Here is a 12,862-nt window from a genome sequence, read left to right as displayed (position 1 = left end):
GGAAGGATGTTCATACGGATTTAGAATTTAAGACGAAACATGGTACATAATAACCAGAATGTAGATTAATCATTTTTGACAGAAAACTGGGCCATCAAAAACCTACAATTACTATTTAAAAATGGTAATATATGTAGTAAGTAGTATATTAATATTTACAAATAGTCTAATTAATTATAGGTACCAAATGGGTTGTGGTCAGCCAAAGTACAAGTACATGCAAAAAGGTTGTTGCAAAAAAAATACTACAAGTTCCTTAAAATTAATTTATTTACAGTTATTATAACAAAAGTTGTGTTCCAGTTAATCATCATCTACGATCAGTCCTTTAGCCAATTTCTTTAATTCCTCATCATCATCCTCTTTATCTAATAACCCTCTGGCTGCTAAGTATTCACTGTACTGCTTTGGAATACCCATAAATGTCTTTATTTTTGCCCTCAATTGTTTCCAAGTTTCTTGATAGTAGTTTTTCCTGTCCTTTTCCATAGCCTTGTAGTCATGCCCGTATTTGTCTAGCAAGTATGTTATGAATTCAACTTGGGGTTTCGGTAACCTGAAATATGTATGAACAATTTTATGAATTTAGCCACAAAACAGTTTAAAGGATAAAGGATGTACTATACAGTATATGTACTATGTACTTAATTTTCATATTTGAAATTCACTCTTATTAAAAAATATAGGGGACCTCAGACATGGGTATATGGGCATTGAAAATACTTTGAAATAGAAGCTGAATTATTGCATAATATGTGAACATAATAAACACAAAAGGTAACTGACTACAGCAGTAACATTGTGCGTAGGAAATGGTATCCATCAACTAAGCTTCTAGTGAATTGCTTACAAATGAAGAACAACTTACATGAATCGCCTGGGCCGTGGTGCCTTAGCCTCCTTTTCTAATATTTCAACAACCTCTTTTTTAACTACTGCTGGCTGGATAGTTTCTTCTTCACTTTCTTCATCAGATTCTTCTTGATTAACTATCTTTTTAGCTAACTTCACTTTATCCTGCTTAAAATTGGGTATTTTTATGACTTTATTAGGATCATTTGCCAGACCCATATCCTTCATGTTTCGCAGAGAAGATTTTTTGAAATCCCATGCATCTTTTATTGGTTTACTAAAAAGAAAATGATTTAAGTAAATACATTTTTATTGTTTTCTTTACAAACAAAGGAAAATTTAGGCCGCTCTTACCAATTAACCTCGCCTGTGCTTTTTTGTTTGAGATGCATTCTCTTTCGGTTAAGTTTGTGAAGGTATTTCTTTTTGCGATGTTGCTTCTTTATCTTCATTTCTGTAGCAAACTTCTATGTACTTTAAGTAAAAAACAACAAGTTCGTGCTATTTAAAAACGTTTGTTCTCAGTTTGCGTTTATATTGCAGCAATTTGACGTTTATCATACCACGTGAAATGTGACATTGACATTACTGACGGACTTGACATAGCCCGATTCGTTTAGGAATTCTATTTTGAAACAAATTCAACAAATTTTTCAACAAAATATTTTTTTTCTCTAACGTGACTTGAAATATACGGTAACGATTACAATCAAACACAAAGGGCAGAAAATCAAAATAACTGTTTTCTAGTTTTTTTCATAAAAGATCAAAGTAAGATTTGAATCAATCAATCCAACTTGATGGGGCTGTCGTTAAATAGCTAAGGTCTCCCTTAACATGCTTACATTATTTCAGCTTAATCAGAAACCGGGGGCTTAATTTTCAAAGTAAAAATTAAAAAAATAATATTTGATTACTGAGGTAGCAGGAAAGTTAAGCCAATAATATCAATAATGGCTTGTACAAATAATTAAACTGGAATATTTATGCAAGCGTCTTTAAAAGGTCTACAATTTTCACACGATAGCATATTTGTGTTATAAATTAATGCAATCTTACCCAACATTATCTGGTTTGTATTTTGATCGAAGAATTAGTAGTGCAGAGTATTGCTATTCAACGTGGCAAAACAGCCAGGCCTCTGGGCACATTTCCCAACTTTAGCAGGGATGAAAATGTATTTATGACGCTCTGTAAATTAATTACATATATTGTATTCATATATTTCATACTAGCTGTTGCCCGCGACTTCGTCCGCGTGGTTAGAGATATAAGTTATGATTTATATCCACCCTGTTTCCACATTTTCTATTGTATCTTCGCTCCCATTAGTCGCAGCGTGATGTAATATAGCCTTAAACCTTCCTCGATGAATGTTCTATTCAACACAAAAAGAATTTTTCAATTTGGACCAGTAGTTCCTGCGATTAGCGCGTTCAAACAAACAAACAAACAAACTCTTCAGCTTTATGTATTAGTATATAGATATTAGTATAGATTAAGTAATTAAGTATAAGTATTAAGTATAGAGTATAGATTAGTATAGATTAAGTCTGATATAGGTAGTTTTGAAAATGTAAATCTTGCCCAATGTATTTTTAATCGTTAAGAGCCATTTCACATTTTTTCCCGAATTGTTAAGACTTTGAGCTTCTCTATTACCATCTTAGGTAATACCTAGAGTTTATTGAACGAATATAAAATGTAGGTTAATCTTTTATATTGACGTTTAATGAAACACATTTACTAAAATCGCTTTGTTTTATTTGTAATGACCCATCTCCCACAACCATTTTACTGAAAAATTGCCGCAGAGTCAACTTCGGAGTCCTGAATCTATCAATAATACTCATAAATGAAACTTAAAAAAATACATACAGGGTCAGACATGTATTTTTGTAGACGTTTAATGAAATAGATTCCTGAATTTTATTACCATTAATGAGTAAAAAAATTAATTCTTCGACCAATTTTTCACTTTTATTTTGTGTTTTATACGTGTTTTTTGGTTGAAATACGAAGTAATTGTGAAAATAAAATTATTCCAAAATAATCTATGTTCTTTAGACAATCGAACCCTATAGTTATTTTGACAATATTTGCATAAATTTTGTCAAAATATCAATTTGAACATCAGTCTAAATCACAATAAATTACTAAACGTAAGTGTGCACCGATCAGAACGGCGCGAGCGCCCGTCGAGGAAGGACCTGTGCAATTTTTTCCGTCGTCCCGATTTCCGAGCGCTCACGAAATAAAGTGAATATTATACTACGACCACATAATTTTGATCCGCTTTGCATTTTTATTTTTCGTAAGTTAGATTTTGTTTGTTTTCACATATTGTTAAGATGTGTTTTTTTTTTTGTAAAATAATTATATATTTTTTTTATTAATTGTTTGTAATAAGTAAGTAGGTATATCAGTTGTCTGGTTAAATATATTTATTTTTATATTTTATTTTATTTTTTTTATTTTATATTTAACATTGATTTATATGTAGATATCGGAAATTAATAGTTATTTTTTTAGCATTTTAGAATGAGAAACCGTCTAAACCGCATGGAAGAGGGTAGCACTTTTGTATTTGATCCGACGTAGACGACAAGGAAACACCGGCCCCATTGTACATCCACCCCGTGTTCTATTTTACCATTTTTTTATAAGTATCATTTGCTATAAGTATTTTACATAATACCTATCAGTGTTTCTTTGTTTATTTTATTTAGCGTAATGTGTAAACGCATTACGCTAAATAAAATATTCAATTTTTCATAATCTATAATTTTTACCAAAACATATTACAATAACGGCTCAAGATTGTTTCGTCGGTCTTGACTCTCATGTTACACTGTTTATATTGCATTCGTGTGACTCGCTACGCACACATAGACAATGACGCACTCTTTTGCCTAAACTTGAGCGCAATCATTTTGTGAAATGGCTCTTAAACTCATTCGTGATAGATTTCTAGACTAAGAGATTAGTGTCAATTACAAGAACCAATCGATTGACAACAATGTCGGTGAAAAAGCGCGGGAAACTTTCAAACTTGGCGGACGCGGTTTTTTTGGTTTCTTGGGAAAAAAACAATTTTTTAGTATTTTAATCATTTTAATCATCAATAGTAGTAAGCTTATGTACATATTCTTTTCTTCTTAGTGTAAATATACTTTTCCCTTCCATTGGTAAGTCATTTTTAACTAATTACTTAAGATTACAATGAACGACCCGCCTGACCCGGGGGACTTTGTTCCCCCGGCAGGTAATTTTGTGACCATCCAGTCCAATGAGTCTGGAATGGAAACTGATGGGTCCACATCGACCCGGAGTCTAAAAAGACGTATGCATGTGTGCAAACACTGCAATAAGCGTCGTCGGAGGCACATTGGCACTGATTCGGTTGGCTGCGGATGTCAAGATCCCCAAAGTTTTTCCGAGAACATAAGTAATAATAATCCAAAGAACCCAGTTCCGGTTACTCCTCAAACATCCATAGGCAGAAAAAACTACGAAAAAACAGATAGTGCACCATATGTGATACATGTCCAAAAAGAAGTTACATCACCTAACGACGGCACCACATTGCATCCTATCACCTTCGGCAAATTTTTAAAAAAACATTCTTTCACTAACATAATTAATGGTAGCGTTAAGCGGATAGGGCGAAACAAAATTTCCATGGCTTTTTCCAACCACACAGACGCTAATAATTTTCTTATTAATAAGAGTTTAGAGGCACAGCATTTAAAAGCCTACATTCCGACATTTAATGTCACAAGGATGGGCTTAGTTCGAGGGGTCCCTGCAGAATGGTCTCCAGAGGAAATCAGTGAAAATATTTCAGTACCTTTAGGTTGTGGTCCTATAATTAAAGTTAGGCGCATAAATTTTAAAACATTCATAGACGGCGCTATTACCTGGAAACCTACACAATCCGTAGTTGTCACATTTGATGGACAAATTCTACCGAAACGCATTTTTATTTGCTACAATAGTTTACCTGTAGATTTATATATTTTTCCCACCATACAATGTTATAACTGTTGTCGGTATGGTCATACAAAACTGCAGTGCAGGTCAAAGCCTAAGTGTTTTAAATGTGGCCAGGGCCACACAGGGGACAGCTGTGATGTCGATGAAGACCATGCATCATGTTGTATGTGTTCGGGATATCATTTTGCATCCAACAAATCTTGCCCTGAATTTGATAGGCAAAAAAAAATAAAAACTTACATGGCCCAAAATTCTGTTTCATATGCTGAAGCCATGAAAGTACATCCACCAGTAGGTAGAACATATGCAGAAACACTTTTATCCTCTCCGTCAAAAAATTTTTCAAACAAGCCTGTAGTTATTTCTAATCGTATACCTAATACCACCACAAGCTATAAAAAAACAATTTTTATGAAACCCCGATCGCCACCTAAAACCACCCAAGGTTATGACATTGAAGCACACAAAAATATTATTAAAAATTTTCAAGAACCACAGCCATCAAATGGGTGTGCTTTAACAATAAATGAAAATATGAATAAAAATGAAACTAATAGTAACATGTCTATAAATGATTTCATTACAGCTTTCTTACAACTCCTTTCTCAATTTAATATTTCACCGTCCAACGCTGCCTCTTTTCTTAATACTTTTACTCTTCCCACCAATCATGGACTGCATAATACAGTGGAATTGTCGCAGCCTATTGAGCAAAAAAAGTGACATAATTTATTTACTTAATAGATATAAGCCTTCAGTTTTTGCTTTAGCAGAAACTTGGCTGAAGCCACATAATGTTTTTAAAATTAAAAACTATTTAATTATTAGAGATGATAGACTTGATGGGTATGGTGGAGTAGCCATACTTATCAAGAATTCTATCCCCTTTTCTATCATTTCCTTCCCACCACATAGTGAGGACATTTCAATTGTTGCTATTAAAGTATACAATCTTTGCCTTGTCTCTATTTATGTTCCTCACCCTTCTTCTTCTTTACTTCTTGAGATCAACCATCTCTTCTCTATTCTTCCAAGACCTTTAATTATAATGGGAGATTTAAATTGCCACCACCAATGTTGGGGCTGCTCAATTTCAAGCAACTATGGGCAGGACTTACTTGACATAATAGACCAACATAATCTATGCATATTAAATACAGGTATCGCCACTCGGCGGTCAGCCCCTAATCAGAATAACAGTGCTGTGGATCTTTCCATTTGTTCTCCTAATCTAGCTTCTTCACTAACTTGGAATACCCTTTCTTCTACATATGGCAGTGACCATTTCCCAATAGTTATTTCCAGCCCATTCTCTATGCCAACTATTTCAAAGAGACGATCAAACCTGAAACATAAACTGCCTGATAGGAATAGCATTCATTGGGAAAAGTATAGAAGTAGTGCTGACACAAAGTTGTCTACTCTCCCGCCTATTTCAGATGGCAATGAAAATGCATGTGCTAATGCTTTAGTTAGGTTAATAATAACTGCAGCTAATGAAACTTTCCGTACTAAAAGTGAAAATGTTACTTTAATTCCTAAACCCCCGTGGTGGGACTCAGAGTGTACAGAGGCTGTTAAAAAACGTAAACAAGCTGAACTTAATTATAATCGTGATATGTCTGATATTAACTTTGAGGCACTGACTAATGTTATTACAGACACCAGACAACTTTTAAAGAAAAAAAAATATACAGGTTGGCAGAGTTTCTGCTCAACAATTTCCCCAAATACCCACCCTACTATAGTTTGGCAAAATATTCGTAAATTCAGGTCCCTTTTTACACAGCCGACGCCTGCTATTCCTGATTCTTTAGCCTCTGACTTCCTGGACCATTTGGCTCCACCATGGGTTCCTCAGAACATTTGTTGTGCACCGTGCGGAACTAATGCCGATAGTTCGAAACAGTCTACAACTAATACATTACACCTCCCGTTCTCCCTAAGTGAATTAAAGGGGATTGTGCAAAATACTGTAGATTCCGCTCCTGGTCTAGATGGCATTCCATACTCATTTTTCGTACATCTGAGTGATAATATTCTTAGTTACTATTTGGAGTTGATTAATACCGTAACGACAACAGGAAACATCCCTGAAGAATGGAAACGTCAAATGGTGTTGCCATTCTTAAAACCAAACAAAGCGCCTTCTGATATTTCCTCGTACCGCCCAATAGTACTGTCCTCAGTATTAATCAAATTAGCTGAAAATCTAATTAAAAATCGTCTAGAATGGTACATCGAAAGTGAAGGCCTTCTATCCTCTTCACAATATGGTTTTAGAAAAGGTAAAAGTACTATGGACTGTTTAAGTATTTTAACAACTGATATCCGTTTATCTTTTTCTAATAACCAGTCTACAGCAGCTGTTTTCTTAGATATAAATGCAGCCTATGATAATGTCCTAGTATCCGTATTACATACTAAACTAAGTGAGCTTCGAGTACCATTGAATCTTTGTAATTTTATTATTAACATTTTATCTGATCGTTCCATAGATATGCCTTTAGCTGATCATAAATTATCCCGTAAGGTTTGGAGAGGCCTTCCTCAGGGATCTGTATTAAGTCCCCTTTTATATAATATTTATACATATGACCTGGATAAATCCGTAAACAACGGAGTCAAAGTACTGCAGTATGCCGATGATTTATTATTTTATAGTTCAAGTCATTCCGTGGAAAAAGCCTGTTCGGATATTACTTCGGCGTTGACATCATTATCCTCATGGTTACAGTTGAACGGTTTGGAATTGTCTACTTCTAAAAGCGCAAGTGTTATTTTTACACGTAAAAGAAATATTCCTCAATGTACCATTTCCTATAACGGAAATCCTATTCCTTTCAAAGACTATTTTAAATATCTGGGCGTCATTTTAGACTATAAGCTTAGTGGTGTTCAACATTGCGAACATATTATTAATAAATGTGAAAAACATTTAAATATGCTTAGGTGCTTATCCGGAGTTTGGTGGGGCGCTCATCCTTTCTCATTAAAGTTAATTTATAACGCAATAATTAGAAGTGTTTTAGATTATGGTTTGTTTACCCTTGTACCTGGAAGTATTATGGCTTTCAAAAAATTAGACTTAATTCAATCTAAGGCCCTCCGGATTATTTCTGGTGCCATGAAATCTAGTCCGATAAATGCCCTTCAAGTGGAGTGTGGTGAAACTCCGTTACACCTTAGGAGACAATTTCTGTCAGATAATTTTTTCTTCAGGATCCTTCAGTTCTCTGCTCATCCCCTTATTCCTAAACTACACCTTTTAATGTCTCAAGTCCAATCATCCAGCTACTGGTCTCATAAAACTGTTCCCTGTTTGGTCATTAGTTATCAGAAATTCTTATCCCTTAGTTCCCCTACACATCGGTCTAACAAACTCCCGTTATTTAGTGTTAGCTATGATAGCCTACACTTCTCACCTTATGTAGTACACGACTTAATTAGTAAATCTGATCCCTGTCCCCAGTCGAAATTTAATAAGTTGCTCGCAGAACAATTTCATAATTTTCACCACTTATTCTCTGATGCAGCTAAGCCCTCTTCAACCGACTGCGTTGGTGTAGGGGTATACCACTCACAATACAATGTAGTGCAGAAAATTAGGCTTCCCCCAGAGACTTCGGTTTTCACGGGGGAATGCTTTGGAATTTTCAAAGCACTTGAATATATAAAAATATTTAAACTAAAAAATTCTATAATCTTTACAGACTCTCTGAGCGCTCTTCAAGCTATTCAAAAATTTCCATTTCAACACAAAATTCAACTTCCAATCATTTTTCAAATTAATGAGCTGACGTATAAACTTAACGCTAACAATTATAATCTGCAATTCGCTTGGATCCCAGCCCACTCTGGAATTCGAGGCAACGAATTTGCTGACAAATTGGCAGCTGATGCGGTGCAATGTGGTGACTTGTTTCCTTACAAAAACTTTTGCCAAGACCTTCTGTCTTTACCGAAGGCCTTTCTATTAAAATCATGGAAAGCTGAGTGGGACTCCAGTAGCAAACTTAAGGGAAAATGGTACGCATCAGTCCAATCCAATGTCACACTAAAACCATGGCATTTTAGAGCCAAGTTTGGCAAGATGGAGACATCGACATTAGTCCGGATGCGCCTGGGACATTGCAGCTGTCCCATCCATCTGGTCAGATTAAAAATTATGTCCGACCCGACTTGCGGGTGTGGCAAAGATGTGGGTGATCTTAACCATATATTCTTCTCCTGTCCTCTCTATGACCATAGTTCCTTTGTAAATAGCTTAGTATCCATTAATATTCCTCTTCCTTCTTCCATCCTGTCCTTACTTCATTCTAATAACTTTCATGTATATAAATGTATAGCGTCATTCATTTCTTCGAATACCATAAAATTGTAATTTAATATTTCAATTTGTCGCTCCAAATTTATCGTCCTTTTATATATTCCTAAGTTTCCCTACCTTTTGTAAATGTTGTCATTGGCCAACACTAAACGTGAAGAGCCAGAAAAAAAAAAAAAAAAAAAAAAAAAAACAATGTCGGCTCGAGCTGAGACCTCACCACCCAAGTGAATGTGAATTTTCTTTCGCGAGTTGATAGAGCTTGTGGAGGTTACTTTTGGATATAATATAATCTAAAATGTCGAAACAAGGAGCAACTCGATACCAAAAGTTTCTCAAATCTGAGAAATCTAAAACAAAACTTAAATCTAAATCAAAAGACCTACCTAAAGGTACAAATGTGACAAAAACAAATTTTAAAGTGAAAAAGATCGTTCTTAAAACTCAGCTCACTAAGCATGGTGAATCCGAAGCACTTTCTAATAGAAAACTGAATGTGAAAGAACTGTTGACTCGTTTAAATCATTTCAACACTCACTCAAGAACTCAAGCCCTTCAAGGTTTAAAGGAAGTTTTTAATCTGCACCCTGAAGTATTGGAACAGAATCTGGGAGAACTAGTCCATGGCATCACACCATTGGTATTAAATGTGGAGAGAGTTGTAAGTATATTGGCAATACCTTATATATTACTACTCCGTTGGCTCAACAACCCAAACTGTGTCTTGGCCTCTGATATGAGTGTCTCATATTATGTAGACTTTCATATTTTTACCATGACATAATAATTAAATATATTTTTTAGAAAGCAGCCTTTTATTTTAACTTATGTTTATACATTATCAATATATGAAACTGTTTTCAGGTCCGCCATGAAACACTGAAAGTGCTGAATTTAATGCTATCAAAGGCAGACACAGAGCGTATAGACCCTTTCTTTGACATCCTGTGCACATATTTAAGGAGTGCAATGACTCATATAGATGGCAGAATACAAGAAGATTCCCTCTTTTTCCTGGATACTCTTCTGATATGCATACCCACTAAAGTTGCACATGACTTTCACAAGATCATCCCAAACTTCCTAGATATGATCTCCAAGTTAAGAGTTGATTCAAAGCCTGGAAGAACTCTAACAGTTAATTTAGGAAGCCAAATTACAAGTGTCAAGTGGAGAGTCCAAGTTCTAAACAGACTAAAAGATTACCTCATGGCATATGTGATATACAACCACATTGAAGGAAACACAGAACCATTGAATGACACAACACAAGTATTTGATTCTACAAAAATGAATTACTTTTCATTCTTTAATCCAGTCTATACTCAAACATGCCATGTATCTTGTTTCTCAGCCAAAGCTTTGCAAGATACTACACCAATAGACGAAGGACAGAAGTTTACAGAGTATGTTGATACTCTGATGCCATTGTTGTTTGAAACCTGGCTAGAAGTTTGTCCAAAAGAAAGCTCTGAAAAAAATATGGAAACTGTAGTCAGTGAGGATGCTGCTCTATTATTGACCCATACCCTGGAGGTTTTTGCACTGATATGGGTGATCATAAAACATTTTGATAAAAAGGATCCTAACTCAAACATAAAAAAACTGTTTTCGCAAAAATACCGCCAGCCCTATCAACAACATTTCATCAATTCTTTCCCATATGTGACAAATGTTAAGTCAAAACAAAGAAGTGGAAATAATTCACATTTTGAGAATAACATCAATGATCCAAAAATGGTTCGACAAAATTTAGCAACATGTCAACTGTTTATTCTGCTTAACCCATATGTAAACGTTAAAAAAGAGGAAAGAGTAGTATTGTCTGTAGTAAATTTCATTATGAAAACTTTTAATTCAAACACTTTAGATTCAGTCAACAGTATCATAATTCGAATCCTACAATCAATCTTCTCCAGTGAAGTAAACAACTGGACAAGAACCCTTTCAGTTATGGAACCCTTGGTTAACAGGATTATTTCGGCCTATTTCAATAAAGATGTGCCAAGTGCTTTTAAACAAAAGATATTTGGTCTGTTATGTAAAATTGCCATGAATGATAATCTTGTTCATTTCCATAAAAGTGATGCTTTTAATAACTGGTTAAAAAACTTACCAGACATATTGTTAGAAGAGTCCATAACAGTCCAAACAATTGACATCATCCATAAGTTTGCCGTACAAAATAATAAAGTATTCAACACAGTTATCAAGCAAAAGTTGCTGAAAATTGTACAAAACTTACCAACCATTGTGGTATCAGATGTAGATACAAATTCACGCGCCTATTATAAGTTATTTTCTTTACTCTTTTATGTAAAACATTGGGATGAGGAGTCTCTAAATGCTTTGGAGAAACAGTTATTAAATAATATGTATAAAAATGATTATGGTACTTATATATTCGATACATTACAGTTAAGATCAGTGGGTGTCAACTAATTAATATTTATTATGAAAATAAAGACGACATTATCTTATAGTCATTTATTTCAATAAACTCAAACACAAATTATAATGCAAAATTGTGACACAGTCAACTAGTAAAAGAACATACACTTCTATGTAACGAGGTAACAAAATTATAGGGTAACATCAAAATAACACAAAATGCAGTAACACTCCATTGCAGAATACAAAGACTACTAACTGCATATCATACTGTTGCAGGACAGTGGTAGTTTATTTAACAAGATCAATTATAACCTAGAGAAAAATTAATACACATAATTTACATCATATAGTTATTATAAAAGGAACTTTCTGGAAATTCTTGGGGAAAAAGGAATCAGTGTCACATAAATATATGAAAACTATTCCATATTAGTGGTGCACTTATTTTTTGCCGTGGTGGCAATTTTTTGCTCAAGTTTACTATCGCAAGCCAATGTCATATCACAAAATAATACAACTGCAAAACATACATATCAACCTCAGCTATAGCTACAGTTTGTGATTTTGGAAATACGCCTACCTGCCACAAGTCACTCGACATCATCGTCCTCATACACCCAGTCCCGATATGAAAGCCTCAGCAGCTTTATATTTAATTCATTTAACGACTAGTTTAATCCTTTTATAAACTAATTCTATAATAAATATGACTAATAAAAAATAATTTCTGCTAATAGTTGAGTCGTTTAGTGTCAATTTGGCAATTTTTGGCTAAAATGATAAATATAGGTAATTTTGCTACTGCTTTAGAGTAAGTTTACTTTGGGTACCAATCATCATCTATTTATCATGCCCCAGTAATATTATGATCCGAATTCTATTTTTTATTTATGAAAAAATACTATTTTTAATCATTCAAATAGTACAACTATTCTAAATGATTTCAAATTACGATGAATTAATGCAACAGAACAGAGCATTATTGAGAATTATGTTCTCATAAATAATACGAATAAAAACAATTACGCATTTTATGCCTTATAAATAAGACGGGATGGCCGGGATGTTTTTAACATTTCAAAATTAATATTAACCTTGTATAATGAAGACAAGACCTGACGCTTTAAAAAGAGACAATTTTTACAATAATTCTTATAGAGTTACAACGAATGATTCGTTTAGATGATCGTCAAGCTTATATGTGTCGCATGTAATGATAATATAATATAGACGAGTCTTGTTTAACATACGCGGGCTTTAACAGCCATTAATGGAAGAGTCATGATAAAAGGG

At 34.2% G+C, this 12,862-nt stretch overlaps 2 protein-coding genes across 2 annotated transcripts; one reads left to right on the top strand and one right to left on the bottom strand.

The window, feature by feature from the left end:
- Positions 1–252: 252 nt before the first annotated feature.
- On the bottom strand, positions 253–1,429 carry LOC113498348 (nucleolar protein 16). The gene is made up of 3 exons (XM_026878339.1): positions 1,207–1,429; positions 869–1,129; positions 253–556 (listed from the first exon to the last, which is right to left on the bottom strand). The coding sequence occupies exons 1-3, from the start codon at positions 1,302–1,304 to the stop codon at positions 304–306; spliced, it is 612 nt and encodes a 203-aa protein (XP_026734140.1). The 5' UTR covers positions 1,305–1,429; the 3' UTR covers positions 253–303.
- A 7,949-nt stretch (positions 1,430–9,378) lies between these two features.
- On the top strand, positions 9,379–11,657 carry LOC113498245 (testis-expressed protein 10). Its single transcript, XM_026878188.1, has 2 exons — positions 9,379–9,836; positions 10,040–11,657. The coding sequence occupies exons 1-2, from the start codon at positions 9,474–9,476 to the stop codon at positions 11,615–11,617; spliced, it is 1,941 nt and encodes a 646-aa protein (XP_026733989.1). The 5' UTR covers positions 9,379–9,473; the 3' UTR covers positions 11,618–11,657.
- The last annotated feature ends 1,205 nt before the right edge of the window (positions 11,658–12,862 follow it).

This window comes from Trichoplusia ni, chromosome 10 (genome assembly GCF_003590095.1).
Source record: "Trichoplusia ni isolate ovarian cell line Hi5 chromosome 10, tn1, whole genome shotgun sequence".
Taxonomy (NCBI): domain Eukaryota; kingdom Metazoa; phylum Arthropoda; class Insecta; order Lepidoptera; family Noctuidae; genus Trichoplusia; species Trichoplusia ni.
This window is presented reverse-complemented; position numbering and strand designations above follow the sequence as displayed.